At 36.8% G+C, this 18,958-nt stretch overlaps 1 protein-coding gene across 1 annotated transcript in view; it reads left to right on the plus strand.

The window, feature by feature from the left end:
* Positions 1 to 18,958, plus strand: part of RRP15 (ribosomal RNA processing 15 homolog) — a 44,266-nt gene that overhangs the window by 14,608 nt on the left and 10,700 nt on the right. Inside the window, exons 2-4 of the mRNA XM_015116097.3 lie at positions 813 to 1,087; positions 3,549 to 3,646; positions 5,951 to 6,152. Coding sequence (XP_014971583.1) covers positions 813 to 1,087; positions 3,549 to 3,646; positions 5,951 to 6,152 — 575 coding nt within the window. The remainder of the gene's footprint in view (positions 1 to 812; positions 1,088 to 3,548; positions 3,647 to 5,950; positions 6,153 to 18,958) is intronic.

An 18,958-nucleotide genomic window follows, 5' to 3' on the forward strand; every position in this document is an offset into this window, starting at 1 on the left:
TAGTGTTATGGGCAATAATAAGACTCTTACATATCAACTATATTTGTATGTTAAAGCCCAGAGTCACAAATGTGTTCAGATTTCTTAAATTGACCCAGTGTATAAGATACAGAAAAAGCTTCAAATTAAATGTTTTCGTTAATTTTTCTCTTTATTAAGAAATATGCAGCTCTGTTAGCATGATAGAATTGCAAGTGATTTCTTGTTTTTAACATTTTCTTTTACACTGTTGGCACTTTATGTTTTAAGATCATGCTTTTAAAAAATGTGAAATGTTATTTTTCTTTGTTATATAATGTTCAGTTAATTTTTTGAAGATACTTTAGTTTTACTCATGTTCGAGATTCATTTTTATATAGGCATGTTTTTATTTCCTACTTTCTAATTTGTCATAAATTTTTACTTGAAATGTATTAATGTTTTACATCATTTTTTGTTTCATGAATTTTCAGCACTGAAAAAATAAAGGTATTATGCCAAAATAATGCACAAATTGCGAGTATTGTAATCACCAGCTCCATGTCAGCGGTCACCATTTTGACAGCAGAGGCTGTTGGATTTGTTCCTGCTGCCTGGGTCCTGGGTTTGGAAGCCGCTGTGATATCCCCTGTCTATGTGGCTGGGCTGGGTCTCTGGGAGCTGATGGCAATGGGAAAGACGGTCCTATTGCTCTTCATCATTACTGTAGCTGTGGGACTCAGAAAAGTACCCCCCTTGCAAAAATGGGGACAGGCAGGGCACCAGGAAGGGTTCCGGGGGCCTTGGCAGCCTCTGCCTAGGAATATTAAAGTTTAATTTGCTTTTACTCTTAGGTTCTATAGGAAGCTGTGGATCGGAAAAGGACCACTTTTATTCTGATGATGATGCTGTAGAAGCTGACAGTGAAGGTGATGCTGAGCCCTGTGACAAAGAAAATGAGAATGACAGAGAATCAAGTGTTGGGACTAATACGGGCTGGGCAGATGCCATGGCTAAAGTCCTCAACAAGAAAACTCCTGAAAGTAAACCTACTATTCTGGTCAAAAATAAGAAGCTGGAAAAGGAAAAAGAAAAGTTAAAGCAAGAAAGACTAGAGAAAATAAAACAGGTGTGTTTCACCAGTTGTCTTGTAGATTATATTGTCTAGGCTAGCTCTAATCTTGATCAAACTGTTTCTTGCAGTGTTTGTCCAATTAACTTTCCAGTTTTTAACTTGCTTTTTATGTGAAGGTGGATAACTAAGGTTATGTTTAGGAATTTAGTCTAAATTATTCCATTGAGCATTTTCACTTTTTAATCATCTATGCAAAGGCAAAGTAATAGAAATGTAAATGCTGAGGAAACATCTTTTTAAAATCAAGTAATTATACACATGGTGGTGATTCCTGAGCCTATTTTATTTGTTTTAGCTGTCTGCATGCTGACTTTATTTAGGTTGTGAACTAAGAAGCATGTTAGTTACTTTTTTTTTTTTGCCAAAACTTATTTTACAATACGAATCTGTGAAGATGTCATAACTCAAGGATTGGTTGTAGTTCTGAAAATGGATTATTTCAGTGTTAGATACAAATCAGTGTTGGATAAATTTGAATTCATTATGCTTTTGTTGAACTACTGATGACAGATATTAGACTAGGTATAATCTATTAATTAAAGGGCAAAAGTTATACATAAATTTGTTGTGTATTATAAAAGCTAAACATCCATGATAAGGTTTTCGTATCACCTGTACTTGATCTCCGTCTAAAATACTTGGTTACTAAAATAAGCATTTTTTTTTAATTAAAGAAAAATAACTTTCTACAAATGTACTGGCAACATAGAAGTACTAATTCCCAAAGTCACTTCATAGGTAAAAATGAAAGAAACGTTAAGTTTGAATTGACACGTATTTCTTTTTATGTTTACCATCTCCTTATCTTGTTTCAAGATGTATGTTTCTTTGTTCTTAATACAGGTTGCTCTGTGTGAAAGGTGGAAATTTTTAAGTATTGCTCTTAGAAACATGGCATACTCTATTAGTAATTCAATATTCTTATTGTACTTTATTTAAGATAAGTTTTGTCTTTAAATCTTACGGATAGCTTTTCAACTGAAAATTTTGAGTCTTTGTTTATTATTTGGCAAATGCTAGAAGAGGCTTCAAAAATATCAGAATATTTGATTTCCTCTGGTCCCAGAGTTCTAGTGAGGGTAAGAACATTTTGAAGCCAAGAGGAATGAGTCTGTAACTCTGCTTTAGACCAAAACTTTGAGTGCTAGAGATGTTACTGTTTCCATAATGCATGAAAGCGCATGTATTGATACCAGAAACAAGACTTGGCAGCTACAAATGCTCTTTGTGTATATTTCTTAGAAGAGTATATGTAATTATTATTTCCTAATTTAACTATTATGGTTTTCCAATATATCAGTTACTTATTTCTAATCATAAATACAAAAATAAATTTCAGAGTTAAAAGTGTTTCAGAATTAAGCATACATATTATCCTTTGAGTACTGAATATAATTAAGAATTGACTGTTTCAAACTTAAAAGCAAGATTTTTAAAATAAATTCCTCTCATAATCTGACAGTGAATTTCATGACCACTAAAATGAACTGTCTCGTTAGAAGAGGAATCTATTTCTTTAGAAAGCTATCAGGCTAATCTTTATATTGAGTGCAAGAATTTGGTTTTACTCTGATTAGACACTTTCATTAATACAAAATGAGAAATAGATGAGTAAAGGCAAGATAAAAAAATTTTAATAAAAACATTATCTTTATTACTGGTTTTGGTGCTTGCCAGCTTCTTGGTGATTAATTCATTATGTCATTATATTTGATATTTGGTTAAATGTTGGCCTGAGAAGGAGACATGAACAAGCAATGTTATCAAATCAGATTCCTGGGACCAGGATACTATTTAAAGATGAGTTCAAACTAAATTATGTTACCTAGGGGATTTTCTTATTTCCCACCTCCCCTTCTGCTTCTGTACCGTTTGCTATAGCTTACAACCGATTAACCATATATGGCAAGAGTATTGGTCAGATATGCTACTAGAGGAGAAATGGATTTAAATGATTTTGTGCATAGAACAATAGTCATTATATAAATATCTGGATACGATGCTGTTCTTTTAAAAGCTGATACATTTTCTTAATAATAATTCTGATGACCGAGGAAGTCATTTTCTGAAAGTAAAGATAAACTTTTAATTTTCAAAGAGGATAGTTTGGAATCTTCCTTATGCTTCCTTCTGATGATCTGGTGATGGCAGAGCAGGCATGTGGCTCCCTCACACCCTATCTTGTACTGCCTTGCTGAATATGCTGGCAGCTCTCCAGGCCCCTGCTGTCAGAAGGCCTGACAGAAACTCACTTTGTGCCTCTCGCATGACACGCTGAGTGCTAACCACAGGCTCTCGAAGCTGAACCCCTAAAATTGTGTTTTTTTTAAAAGTCCCTGACAAACTAAGCCAGAATGATTTATTACCTTCACCCTTTCACAGAGTATCATACCAATGTTTGCTGCACTTTCAGAAATATCTAATATTCTTTCACATAACAATATTTATAACGCAGCGTGATAAGAGGCTGGAGTGGGAAATGATGTGCAGAGTAAAGCCAGATGTTATCCAAGACAAAGAGACAGAGAGAAATCTTCAGAGAATTGCAACGAGGTAAGGCAGTGTTTTTGCCCTTTAAAAAATAAGTAGACTAAAGCTTTGATAGTGATTCTATTTTTGACCCCATTTGATTCTTAAGCTCAGCCTTTCTCAGAGCCAAGTGATATATACCTAAGCCTGCCTGTTCAACACTGAATTCAACCAAAGATTTTCCAGGTCTCATGAGGCAAGAATATAATGTGCTAAGTGTATATTTGGTATGAACCTATTTCAGATCAACTTGTTTTTATAGTCACGAGAACTGTGTAATCAGACCTCTTACTGCATTTCTCTTATGATGCTTGTCTAAATTTATGGTACTCGATGATGATTTTTATCTTGCATTATATTTATGGCATAATACATTACACATTACAGCTATTTCAAGCTGTCTTTTTACTCTGCTTATTTAATCATTGGCGCCAAACATTTACTCGATGCCCTCTGTGTCCAAAGACAAATAGGATATGGTGGCTGCTGGGTGGTCCTTGCCTGGTCATCTGTAGGAATTACAGTCTCTTTGAGAGTAGAATTGTGTCTATGTGTTGGGAACATAGAACAGGAGATTGTCTGGGAAAGTTTGAGAAAGCATTACAGAGGAGATAACATTTGGGCTGCTACTAAAGAATGTAGCAGTTACATTTAGCAGAATTACTTTTAAATTCTTGTTACCTAAATTATTTTGGTCATTTTCTAATCCATCTCAGTGTTACACAGTGTGATAGCGTGGTGTGGTGAATAAGAGCATCAGTGATAGAGCCAGACTGCTAGGTTCAAATCCTAGTACTGGCTCTTACTAGCAATGTGTCCCTGGGCATGCTACTTAATTTCTTTTTCTCTCCGTTTATCTGGAAATAGAGGATAATATACCTAGCCTATAGGGTTTCTTTGATAATTAAATGGATTAGTACATACACAGAGCTTAGAAAAGTACAGGCTCAGTACATGAGAGTGAGTGCCTCCTAAATTTCATGTCCTAGGCACCTCCCTTGCCTCACCCTGGTCCTGTCACTACTGTGAAGGGTCTGGAATTTTACTCTTCTTATAAGCTCATAAGCTAGCCTGTTTAAGTTTCCTGGATGCTGGTAGAAGACAAGACACTTTGGGTCAAAGACAAAGGACTTTATTACTCATGGCAAAAGCAGTAGCAGAGCTTCACGTTCTCAGTGTTTCCTTTGTCCCATAGAGGGAGTGCAGGTGTCCCAGATGGATGCCCGGACGTGCAGTATGTTGTGTTGTAAGAGCTGGAACACTGTGCTTGGGAATCTGTCACTTTTACACTGATAGGTAACAAGCCTGCTCTTTGTCTGGGGGGAGACGTTACCTCATTCCTCAAGGTTACTTCCTACAAACACAACCCTGAGAAATGGCCTGGATAAAGAGCAGTCAGGTGCATTCATTCTTGAAAAATCCAGCAACCATATACAGGGATGTGCAAGGCCCAATAATTATTGGAAGAGGCAGATTGCCTCTTATTAGGGCAAGAAAATTCATAGATTGCAGAATTTTAGAGCTGGAAGGGATCTTAACGGTATAAATCAATGCTATCCAGGAGAAATGAATGTGAGCTACATTCATTTGTAATTTAATATGTAATTTAAAATGTTCTTATAGCCACAATGAAAAATGTAAAATGAAAGAGGTGAAATTAATTTCAATAATATTTTATTTAACTCTATTCAAAATATTCATCATGTAGTCACTATGAAGCAGTTATTAATGAGATTTAAGGATTCTGTTTTTCATACTGAGTCTTGGAAATCTGGTGTGTGTTTTCATTTACAGCACATGGCAATTCAGACCAGTCATATTTCAAGTGCTCACTAGCCACATGTGGCTTGTGGCTCCTGTATTGGATGTTGCAGGTCTTAATTTTCAGAATTTATCTTTGAATGAACTCAAATAAATGCAGAATGTAGTTTTTAAAGTAAGTCTTTTTTAAAGTAGGATTTTAAAATAGTTTCATAACACAAGAGTTACAGATAACGTAGCTAAATACTTTTTAAGCTACTCAGGTATTATTTTTCCAATTTACAGATGAAATTGAGATCCAGAAAAATCTTTCCTGGAGTGAAGCACAAAGTTATGTACCAATCCACATTTGTTATCTGTTTAGAAATTTATATTCATTCATTGAAATATATATTGATTTTTCAGATGTATTTATCAAATGTATTTAACCACTTATCCAGCTCTTTGAGTACTTGTTAAATGCTTGCCTCTTTTCTAGACAGTAAAAATACATTTTTCCTATCCTCATAGTTTGTATTCTAGTGTAATTATTTAACTACATTGTTCTGGTCATTTTATATTCTATAGGGGTGTGGTGCAATTATTTAATGCTGTTCAGAAACATCAAAAGAATGTTGATGAAAAGGTTAAGGAAGCTGGAAGTTCTATGAGAAAGCGTGCTAAGTTGATATCAACTGTTTCCAAGAAAGATTTCATCAGTGTTTTGAGAGGAATGGATGGAAGTACAAATGAGACTACTTCAAGCAAAAAGAAACCAAAAGCCAAACAGGTAAAACTTTTATATAGGATTCGGTGTATAAGACTTCCAGCTCTAAAGCTAGAGTCTTGAGATGGAAAAGCAGACTACCGAATTACAGGGTTCTTTTGTTCCCCCAGATTTTATTAAAATTTCTCCATGCCCACAGCCTTTAGAGATAGGGCTTGCCTCTCTCCTGTCTGAAATCCTGCCATTTTGTGCATTTTGAAGAAGAGAAGCCTGTGTGAGCCACAGCTTTAATTTCAGACTTTACCCATAGAAGTAACTGTGATGGTGTGTAACTTATAAAATATGAAGAATCAGAGAGTTTTAGGAAATAATGGTAGAAAGTCATTCTTGCATTGAGGCATCTTTAGTGATGTTTGGCTGAGAGATTAAGAGCATAAATACTTTCTATGACCTTTGGCATGAGAACTTTGCTTTTCCAGCCCTTTTGGCCTGTGGACCTCAGTAGTTTCTTTCTTTCTTTTTTTTTTTTGAGACTGAGTCTTGCTCCCTGGCCCAGGCTGGAGTGCAGTGGCATGATCTCGGCTCACGGCAACCTCCACCTCCGAGGTTCAAGCAATTCTCCTGCCTCAGCCTCCCAAGTAGCCGGGATTACAGGCGCGCACCATCACCTTCGGCTAATTTTTGTGTTTTTAGTAGAGACGGGGTTTCACCATGTTGACCAGGCTGGTCTTGAACTTCTGACCTCAGGTGACCCACCCGCCTCGGCCTCCCAAAGTGCTAGGATTCCAGGTGTGAGCCACCGTGCCCAAGCAGTAGTTTCTTTTTAATGAAAGTGAAAGGTTTTGAAATGTGCTTTAATTTTGCAAGGGGTGGGTTTCTATTGTTGTCGTTTTAAAAAGCAAAATATGTAGTTGCATTTTGATGGCTTGATTTCTGTTGCCAAAACCAAAGGTTTTTTAATCAGTCAGGACTTTTAATCAGTCAGGAAATGAGAGTTTCTGTCATAAATTTTGTTTGTATTTTGGGAAAATAATTGAAACCCGGGCGAGAAGAGCATTTAGGAATTTTATGCTAGCCTAGGGTTGGAGCATTTTTTAAAGTTTCTTGATTAAGTTGATATTTTACCTAATTTCGACAAAAGTTTTTGAATCTACTTGTCTCTTAAAAATCAAAGGGCTCAAATTGTATATTTATATAATAATAGTTCTCACTAGTGCTGCTATTTTAAAGTGTCTATCAGAAGTACTTGTAACTACATGAACACTGTGTTTGGGGATTTATACGTTTTAGTTCAAAAGCCTTAATAGGCTGTATTCACACTAGTAACATTTTACTGTAAGAGTTAGAAAGATTCAGCAGCATTGGATGGGAAAGAACTAGTGGGAAGATGAAGGACTTATTTTTTTTTCTTTTTCCTATTGATTTCAAAATACCATTTTATAGAAGCACATACTTTTGCTTTGGGATTCTTCTTTCATGAGTTATGAAAATGCACAACAGATTCTTTCCACTGGCATTGTATTTTTTTCTTAGCATTTGCACTTGCCCTTGACTTTGTTTTTTTCTACTTCAGTGATCACAATATTTGTAACTCTGGGACAAGGTCAAAAATTGCTTGAGACTTAAGCCAAAGTGGTTTTGCTCTAAAAGTAATTTGTTTCTAGAACACCCTGCCCCATGCCACCAATACCTTGACATATCTTTTTCTTTTAAAAATATGTGTTTTCATTTTGATTGCATATTTATGGAAAAACAGATTCCTTTTTAAAAAATTTTACTTGAGTTTGCATCTGAATGACTATGAAAGTACCATACTATTCGAGATTGGATCAGTTGTTGATATAAAACATGTTTATTGGCTGGATGTGGTGGCTCATGCATGTAATCCCAGCACTTTGGGAGGCCTAGGTAGGCGGATCATGAAGTCAGGAGTTCGAGACCAGGCTGGCCAACATGGTGAAACCCCGTCTCTACTAAAAATACAAAAATTAGCCGGGCATGGTGGCGCCCACCTGTAATCCCAGCTACTCAGGAGGCTGAGGCAGGAGAATCGCTTGAACCTGGGAGGCAGAGGGTGCAGTGAGCCAAGATTGTGCCACTGCACTCCAGCCTGGGCGACAGAGTGAGACTTCATCTCAAACAAACAAACAAACAAACAACCATATTTACTAAGGACCTGTTTCTACCAGGTGTTATCCTTGTGTCCTTTAAAATCTAACAATTAAGATGGTCAATGGACAAATGACTTCAAGTAAATAAGTAAGGAAGATTAACTTGATAGTAGGCAAATTCTAAATTAGTATGTCGAGTACACGTTAACATTAGTTACACCAGTTTTAACAAAATGTACATTAAGTGGCTACCCCTGTGTGGGGGGAATTTCAGAGTAACTTTGTACTATTTATTTAGAGCATAGATCATCATATGAAATAGGTGAACTTTAAATGTAGTTCAAGGGAAGGCGGGGTGGCAAAAGTGAGCGTAGATTTGGTGTGCCAAAGTGCTATTCAGAATTGTGTCACTGATGAACGAACTAAATAAAGGAAGATATTAAGTAAGTAGAAAACAATATTTGCCATTTTTTTCTTATATTTAACCTTGTCCTAGCACCGTAGCTATTGTACTCTTTCCTCATAGATGTTCCTTCTCTCATCATAGAATGGAACAAAAGAAATCTTACTGTTGTCCCTTCCCTGGGCTGTAATGATATTCAGAGCACAGATTTTTAAATTCACTATTCCTAATATTGTGAAGTCTCTAAAATTAGAGGTCACCCCCATATAAACTAGATTCACTGTCAGCTATCAGGATACCAGTTTGGAAACACCTTCATTTTAATGATTTCAATTCTTTTTCCCAGTTAAATGTGTTACTCAGTTTTTATGTTAAAGTCTTATGTTCAATAACCAAAAGAGGCAGGAATTTTATATTAAATATGGATAGAATTGTAATAATATAACATAGGTTATATAGGTTGAGCCCATTATAGTTAACCATACTTTAGGAGTGGTTTTGGTGTTTGGTTTTGGTTTCTCCTAATGTACACATGGCTTGGGAATTTATTTTAAAGAACACTTTTTAAAAAAATAATTTTTATAGAACTTTCATGTTTCTTCAAGGTATAAGAAACAGACATTGTGACAAATGTTTTTTAACTGTGATAGGGCCCAAACAAGTCATTTTTCTTTTTCTTTCCTTCTTTTTTTTTTTCTTTTGAGACAAAGTCTCTGTCTGTCGCCCAGGCAGGAGTGCAATGGAGTGATCTCAGCTCACTGCAACCTCCACCTCCTGGGTTCAAGCGGTTCTCTTGTCTCAGCCTCCTGAGTAGCTGAGATTACAGGTGTGCATCACCATGCCCAGCTAATTTTCGTATTTTTAGTAGAGACAGGGTTTCACCATGTTGACCAGGCTGGTCATGAACTCCTGACCTCAGGTGATCCACCTGCCTTGTCCTCCCAAAGTGCTGGGATTACAGGCATTAGCCACCGTGCCTGGCCAAACAAGTCATTTTTCTTAGAATCTTTTCTGCATTAGAGTTTTATTATCAAAGAAATAGGAGCACAGTGTGAAAAGTGAATTTACGATTAAATAAAATAGCCACTGCCCTTTTCCATTCTTCTCTACACCTTGGCAACTCTTAGTTCTTTCTTCTGGTATTTACCTCCATATCTTAAATAATATTTACACTATTTCTTTATCAATACTAGATACTATCTTTTATGGAAGATAAAGTTGGTTTTTCTCACACCTCTCCACATTCTGTCCTTCCAACATAGTATATTAAAATTTCTTATATGAGATTGAATACTAGTATTCAATGTGAATATTGTTCACTGCTGAGCAAAATACTACACAATAATAATACTTACTTTCTTCAGCTTTGTTACAATTTTTATTTTCCTGGAGTTATCACTTACCTTTTTTTTTCTTAGTTTTGTATGTGCCAAAATCCTTCCACACTCTTCAACAGAACTGTTAAACCCTTCTCAGTAGTATATTTCTTGTGGTCATCCGCTGCTGCTATCTAAACTGGTTGTTCTTTACCTTCTGTGCACTGTCATTTTGCAACATTGCTTTATCCCCTTCCTGGGAATTCCATTTGCCTCTCTCCTATGCAGTATCCTCTGTTTTTTGAACTAAATGTCTTCTTTTCTCTTGGCTTTCTCCTGCATTTTAGTGATGGCACAGTTACCGGCATTCTGGGAGAGAGTATAGGTGTCCTAATTTTTTATTGATATATTGGCCTGATAAATAGCTTCCAATATTTGGAAAAAGGGTTTTTGCAGATGCAATTAAGTTAATGATCTTTAGATGAAGACGTAATCCTGAATTATTCGGGTAGGCCCTAAGACCAGTGACAAGTGTTCTTAGACACATAGGAGAAATTTGACAGACGGAAGCGGAGCAGGCACTGTGACTGTGGAGGCATAGGTGGGAGTGATGTGGCTGCAAGTCAAAGAATGCCAAGAAACACCAGAAGCTGGAGGAGACAGAAAAGGATGGGTTCTCCCCTGAAGCCCCAAGAGGGAGTGAGGCTTTGCCAGATATGGGCATCTGGCCTCCAGAACTGTGAGAGAGTAAATTGCTCTTATTTTCAGCTACCTAGTTTGTAGTAATGTGTTATGGCAGCCACAAGAAACTAGTAGAACATAGATGTCCATGTTGGAAAGTAATTTTCTCTCAGAAGCTTGAGAGAAATTTTTTCTTTCTGTCTCCTTCCTTCCTTCCTTCCTTCCTTCCTTCCTTCCTTCCTTCCTTCCTTCCTTCCTTCCTTTCTCTTTCTTCTACTTTTTCTTTTCTTTTTTTTTTTTTTTGCCATTGAGAGGTTCAGTGCTGTTCTGCTTTCTGATTCTTTTCTTTTTGGAACCTTTTAAGACCTTCTGTATCCCCATTCTTAAAACATTCATACTGACTGATTGGTAGTCACTAATTTTATTTTATTTGTATTTTTGTGAGATAGGGCTATGGGAAAAGATACTGTTAGTGGATGTGAGAAGACATAAAAAAAGAATGATTCTTAGCCAATAAATAGAACTTTGGGGTAAAGTGTTGAATGTTAAATTCAGTAGAGATTTGGTTGTATGAAATGAATCAGATCACCACATATTTCATTTAGAAACAAGAGAAATCCTTTGCCAAGTTGTTTTAGTAGCTGTTCTGGGTGGTACATATATTGCTCATGAAATTAGAAAATCGTAAAGTTGGAAAAATTGTGATGTGGGGATATTCATAGGAAATGTGATTCTCAGGGGCAATGTACTTTAGAAGAATATAAGAAACTTAGCTTTGATTTTTAAAATGGCGTGAAGTAAACATGGTAAGAGGGAAAAAGCCTGCCGGTTCTCTGGTTTTTCAGATTCCTTATAGTTTTCTTTCCTGTTTTCTTCCATGGAAGTTGGAATGTAGGATGTTTGCTAATGAGTGGGGAGTTAGAAAAGGAGATTCTGAGAAAGTAGGTTGGCATCAGATTTGAAGTCTTCTATCTTCTCTTGAGGAATCTGGACTTTATTCTTTACACATTTGGAGGCCAGTGCCATAAGGTAAGTGATCTGGTCAGATTTGATTTTTCTGTCTTTCTCTTTTGATTTATTTCAGCTTTTATTTTAGTCTAAGGAGGTACATGTGGAGGTTTGTTATAAGGGTAATATTGTGCAGTGCTGAGGTTTGGGGAATGATTTAATCTGTTGCTCAGATAGTGAAGATTTCATTATTTTTAAGGAAAAGAAAGGGCTGAAGGATGGAAAAGTTAGAAGACCAATTAGTGGAAGACAATTGCCATAATCAAAGCAAGAAGAGAGAACGTGAACTAAGATTGTGTGGGGTAAAGTGGGTTGGGGTGAAGGGAAAAGAGGAATCAGATTGGAGAAGCAATTTTAAGGTATAGATGGACTTGATGTGCGATTAACACATGTAGAGGGATATGGGAGAGGGAAGAGTTGTTAATTAACTCAGAGGTTTACAACTTGAGAGACTCAGAAAGGGTGACAACTTTCACTAAAATAGAGAATATAAAATATGGAACATGTCTGAGAGGTAAAGATTTTTGGAGGCAGTGGCTGCTCCAGGTTATATTCAGAAATGAGAAGGATGACAGTAAAGATCAGGTTAACAGCAACAGTGCAGGAGAAGCGTTTGGTTAGTGCAGGAAATAGCATGGCTAGAAACAAGGAGGCAACCAGAATAGCAGAGTATGGTGAGGCCACCTGGGGCAGGAGCTGATGAGTCCTGTATGTCTTAGTAGGATTCCTGAATCTTTAAGAACAATTAGCTTGTTTACTGAGTCAGGGAAGATGAATAGTCTATTTTAGAGAGTTTTTCACATGAATAAATGTAATATCTTCTAGATTTAAAGAACTAATTTTCAGTTATCTGGAAGGAATTACCTAATCCAGAAGCTGTAATTCCTCTCTTGGATTGAATATAGGAAGCATCATCCCAGTTATATATCAACATGTGGCAAGGCATATTGACCAATATCTTGATGTTGACCCCGAGTGATTTTTATTTTATTTTATTTTATTTTATTTTATTATTTTTAAAGAGATGGAATCTTGCTATGCTGCCCAGCCTGGTCTCGAACTCCTGGGTTCAAGCGATCCACCCACCTAGGCCTCCCAAAGTGCTGGGATTGCAGGCATGAGCCACCATGCCTGGTGACCTTGAGTGATTTTTAAAAATATTACATTGTATTTAGAACACTGTTTAAGGAAGCAACAAAAACATATTTTTTAAGAAAAGTTTTATAAAAAATTTAAGCTTTAACTCTTAAAGGATTAATACCTCTGTTCCTCTATTCAAAACATGTTCCTATCTAGAGTGATTTATTTCTCAGTATGTTAATCAAGATTTTATTAATGTAGAGGCATTAATTTTTTTTCCTTAGCTTTCAAAGTCATAATTATTCCTTTTGCTGTTTTCTTGAAAAGCCGACTAAAATTCAATCAGATTTCTTGGAATTTAATTCTGTTACTCTAAAGACTGGACAGAAGCAGACGTGATGTTAAATCTATGAGTCTCTAAGGAGAATATATTGGCTGCTGTTAGGAAAGCATTGGCTATATGGTACTTGTACTCTTGAATTATAGACTTTCTACAAGGTTTTCATTTACTTGAAAGTGCCAATATATCAATTTCAGGGTTTTTTTTTTTTTTTAAATAATGAAACTGAAATTATAATTTTATAGTAAGGGAAAATGCTAGTTGGTTTCTATTAGAAAGTGATTTACTGGCCAGGCGCGGTGGCTCATGTCTGTAATCCCAGCACTTTGGGAGGCCGAGACGGGCAGATCACGAGGTCAGGAGATCGAGACTATCCTGGCTAACATGGTGAAACCCCGTCTCTACTAAAAAATACAAAAAACTAGCCGGGCGAGGTGGCGGCGCCTGTAGTCCCAGCTACTCCGGAGGCTGAGGCAGGAGAATGACGTAAACCCGGGAGGCGGAGCTTGCAGTGAGCTGAGATCGCACCACTGCACTCCAGCCTGGGCAACAGAGCGAGACTCCGTCTCAAAAAAATAAAATAAAATAAATAAAATAAAATAAAATAAAATAAAATACAAAAATTAGCTGGGTGTGGTGGTGGGGGTCTGTAATCCCAGCTACTTGGGAGGCTGAGGCAGGAGAATCACTTGAACCCAGAAGGCAGAGGTAGCAGTGAGCCAAGATTGCGCCACTGCACTCCAGCCTGGTGACAGAGCAAGACTCTGTCTCAACAACAACAACAAAAAAAGAAAGTGATTTCCTTAGTGATTGCTGGACAATAGTTTTCAATAGAAGTCCCTAGGAAAAAGAGTTACCGGAAAAGTCCAGGTACTTATTTATTTTTTCTGATTTTTGTGATATGAGCACTTTAAATGTCAAACATAGAGATAAGGTAGGGTACTCCTCTATTTCTCATTTATTTATCATAAATGGCAACCTCGTAATTTCTTCATAGGTAAATAGTTAGTGGTGAGAATGCTTCCGAAATACCTGGCCTCTTAGGTATCTTGCAACTTACACCCAGACTCCAAATTGCTATGTACCTTTGAAAACGTGCATTTCTTCTGTTTCTTAGATCTGCTGAATTCTTGCTTCCAAAGACAGAAGCCTGGAAAAGGAGGAATTCCTCACTCAGGTCCCTTCATGGGCCTCCGGCAATTTTCAGGATTTACTTTTGGTTTTATTGAGGCAGGATCTCACTCTGTCACCCAGGCCGGAGTGCAGTGTCGTGATCTTGGCGTACTGCAACCTCTGCCTCCCATGTTCAAGCAATTCTCATGCCTCAGCCTCCTGAGTAGCTGAGATTACAGGCGCATGCCACCACGCCCGGCCTTTTTTTTTTTTTTCTTCGCATTTTTAGTAGAGATGAGGTTTTACCATGTTGGCCAGGCTGGTCTCAAACTCCTGGCCTCAAGTGATCCTCCCACCTCTGCCTCCCAAAATGCTGGGATTACAGGCTTGAGCCACCGTGCCCAGCCAGGATTTAGCTTTTAAATCAAGTTGGGGTGTGGAAGACAGGCGAGCGGGTAGAGAAAGATGCTGTCCTTAGATTGCCCCTGTATTGCAGGACAACGGTGTTTTACTCTCACATAAAGCTGCTCTAATAGGAATGTGTGGAATCCTAATTTTGTAAATAATTCAGCTTAATGTTTGTTTACCGAAAATGCCTAAATAGAATTTAGGCAAAAGTGAGACTCCATGTTTGAAATGAGAATGAGCAGGATTGTACATATTACTGTTGATGGGAACGGTTTTAAGCCAGTTTCTCATTGTATTTATGTCTTTTAAAATATGCTATTTAGTTTTAATGTAGGGTGGTTTCTGAATTGAACAATTTTAATCAAAATGAACTTAGGTTTGGCAATATGGCACATGCAGCATTTTGACTTATGGAAAATACAGATATTAGTGAAGAATAAGAACTGGTTATTACAGAACAGCTGTAGAAATCTTTAGTTACTGTTAAATTAAAATTAATGGTGCCATGCATCTTTTTGCCCCTATATGAAGAAATGTGCTATTTGAAGTCGCTGAAGTGGCTGCCTGTATTCAGTTTTCTTTAGTGAGGTTAAGGCTTTAAAAAAAAATTATCCTGCACAGATGAGTCTTATGCATTTGACTTTTTAAAATGCATTATATTAAGACATCAGTCTTACGTGTTAGCAAGTATAATGCATTTTTAAAAATCAGAATAATATTTTATTGTGTCTTGGTAAAAATTAGCATTTTGAGTAGTAGGCAGTTGAGACCATTTGTGGGGATATATAACACATAGTACTAAAGCCACAGATTCTAGAACCAGACTGCCTGAGTTCAAAATGCCTGTTATGTATAGTAGTAATAACAGTCCCTACCTCATAGGGATGTTGTGAGATTCAGTTGAATTAATATACATCAAGTGCTTAGAATGATGCTTAGCGCATAGTAAGTGCTATATAAAGGTTTGCAATAATTTTTGTTTTGCATTGCATGCCATTAAAACGAGTTCCTTATACTTAGTGCTTATTTTTTCTCTAAAAATTATAGTCAAAGATGAGTTCCAAAGTTGGAAACCAATTTGAAGGGGAACTATTACTACTTTTTGTCTGAATTATTGAATAATCCAAAAATCTTCCAATAATTGGATTAAAATTATGTTTAGATTTGGACATTCTCACTCACTTTAGGTGTGATGGCTCTAATAATGCATAATCCTTAGAAAATCTAAAACTAGATTTGAAGGAACTAGAAATGTGTCTACTTTCTCTTGTTCCCCATTTCAAGTTATGGTTGAACTAACTATATTACAAGAATTTACTTATTAGGATGTTTGTCTTTTATGGGGGTGCTGTCGTACTATTTGAATGTCCTCATCTTTGTGAATAATGTGCAGAACATCATTAGAAGATCATACGTGTGTCCTAGGTTGGGGATTATATTATGCACAATGACTTGGCATCAGCAACTAAGGATAGCGAGTAGAAGGACTGAGAGGGCACTTACTAATGTGTGCTTTGTGCCAGATGCTATGGCAGATGTTTTTACCTAATTCCATTTCCAATAGGAAACTTTTCTTCCTTCTCTCACCCAGATGAGCTGGAAGAACTGTGGCTGGCTGATGAGCCACAGTACCAGCAAGACTCGGAAGAGAATGGTGAAGGAAGCAGCTTGCATTCTGCTTTTTCCTAGATCTCACATGCCCCATGTAGAGCATAATGAAGACTGACACATTTTAAAATCTGATTTCTCAAAACTGTTATGTAAGATAAAATGTTAACCATAGTAAGACATTTTCAAGTTATGAAACTCATAACACTAACTTAGAAAATTCTTTATAAAGTTAGAATTGACTTTCTCTTGATTTGTCAAGGAATTAAAATTTACTAGAAATCAAATGCATCATGTATTTGATGATTGTGTGTTTAATATAGATTTTAGAATCTTCCCCCATGCCCCTCGTTTGTTTGTTTGTTTGTTTGTTCGTTTTTAATTAAAGACAGGGTCTTGCTGTGTCACTCAGGCGGGAGTATAGTGGTGTGATCATCACAGCTCACTGCAGCCTCAACCTCCTGGACTCAAGCGATCCTCCCTCCTCAGCCTCCCGAGTAGCTAGAGCCACAGACACCGTTAGGCCCGGCTGATTGTAAAATTTTTTTTCTAGAGATGAGGGCCTCGTCATGTTGCCCAGGCTGATCTTGAATTCCTGGGCTCAAGTGATTCTTCTGCCTCAGCTTCCCAAAGTGCTAGGATTACAGGCGTGAACTCCCAGCTCTTTTATGAAAATTTTTCAAACAGGAAGAAAATTACAAAGAATAGTGGTATAAACACCTATATTTCTGTATTTCTACTTAGGTTTAAAAGTTGTTAACACTTACTGTGTTTGTTTTAATAGCTATCTGCCTTTCTCTCCATCTAGTTTTTGTTTGTTTAGGTTGATTATTTGAAAGTATTAACCACATGTGCCCCAAAGATTCTCTTTTTTTAAAAAAAAATCAGCTTTATTGAGGTATGACATTCATATACCATACAATTAAAAGATTTTTTTAAATAACTTTGAGAACCAGAATTCAATTAAGGCTCACCCATTACATTTGATTCTGTCTTGTTCTCTTGTATTCCAGACGAATCCCTTGCCTTTCTTTTTTTCTTGTAAAGACTAGCTTTTTAAAGAGACAAGCCAGTTGTCTTGAAGAATGAATAATGAATCCAGGTTTATGAATTTGTCTGATTAATTCATTATGGTGTCATTTATCTTGTTTTATGCCTTTTTCCTGTAAGCTAGAAGTTAGGACTAAAGTCTTGCTGAGATTTAGGTTAAACTTTTTTTGCCATAATTATATCATATGTGTAATAGCTTATGCTATGTACTTGATATTGTAACACATCAGGAGACCCATTATCAGAATCTCTCATGCTAGTGATGCCAGTTTCCACTTGGTTAAAGTGATAGTAAATACATTTTTTTTATATATTAAAGGTACACCCTCCCCATTCCCCAGTTAGAAAGTAATTTCTGGGGCAAATAGTATTATACCTGTCTCCATCTTTTGCCTTTTACCATCAATTAGTGATCCTTGCCGAAACAGTTAAGTGACGAGGTTACAGAATGGTGATTTTCTCATTTGTTTTCTAATTTATTAGCTGACATTGTTCAGGAGATAAATTAAAGTTCCTAAAGATGGGGGTTGATGTTTCATCCCTTTTAATTACGGTTTTCCAGAGTAAGGAGTTTAATAGTCACCTCCAGTGTGGGCACTTGAGCTTTCCTCTCTTTTTTCTTCTTTTGTTTGTCTTTTTTTTTTTTTTTTTTTTGAGCTGGGGTCTCACTCTTGTTGCCCAGTCTGGAGTGCAATGGTGTGATCTTGGCTCACTGCAACCTCCACCTCCTGAGTTCAAGTGATTCTCCTGCCTCAGCCTTCTGAGTAGCTGGGACTACAGGTTCCCGCCACCATGCTCAGCTAATATTTGTATTTTTAGTAGAGATGGGGTTTCACCATGTTGGCCAGGCTAGTCTGGAACTCCTTACCTCAGGTGATCCGCCCAACTCAGCCTCCCAAAGTGCTGGGATTACAGGCATGAGCCACCGTGCCTGGCTTGTTTGTCTTTTTAAAATGTCATGGACACAGGGATTTTTATTCATTCAGTGTTTACAGTCAGTGAGTATCATTGTACTTTTTGTTGCTTAAGTTTGCAGATGTGGCTGTGAGAACCTGTGTAAATGCTCATGTGTCCTTTTGGCATGACCTCATTTTCTTTGAGTGATTCCTTGCATTCTGGGACAAGATGTCCAGCCCAAACCTTGTGCTTTCTGTGTCCCAGACCTAGAATCACCCGTTTCTCCAAGGGGGTCTGATGGGACCAGTCTATTGTTTGTTGAGTTCAGTAGATGGATAGTGTGCATATTCCTTACTAGATGCAGCTTTATTTTGTTTGTATAACATTTCATAGTTTTGCAAAACACTTTTACATATGTTTTCTTATTCAAGATTTTTAGCAAATTTGTGATATCAAGAAGACATTGGTATCTGTTTTTCAGCTGAATTCACAGCTCTGCTAATTTATTTATAAATCTGGATTTTCATTTATATGCTGTATAATGTAGCAGATAAAATGTGCTTTAAGAGACTAATTGGCAGAGTGTATCTGAATATTTCAAACAACTAATTTACTATGAAAATGAATAGAGCACTGTCAAAAGGCTCCCTGAAGTGTTGCATTTGACTTTTCAGGTAATTTAGTTAGCTTTAACTTACTTAGAGTTCTTAAGAGAGTTTAAATGTTGAGGAAAGTCAATGTTGAATTAAGAACTAAATGTATGGATAACAAGATGTATAATAATAGAAACCACCAAATAGAACCACTTTGAGCAAGGACATATGTATTGGGTACATAGTAAAACCAAGGGCAGT

The sequence above is a fragment of the Macaca mulatta genome, chromosome 1 (genome assembly GCF_049350105.2).
Source record: "Macaca mulatta isolate MMU2019108-1 chromosome 1, T2T-MMU8v2.0, whole genome shotgun sequence".
In the NCBI taxonomy this organism is placed as follows: domain Eukaryota; kingdom Metazoa; phylum Chordata; class Mammalia; order Primates; family Cercopithecidae; genus Macaca; species Macaca mulatta.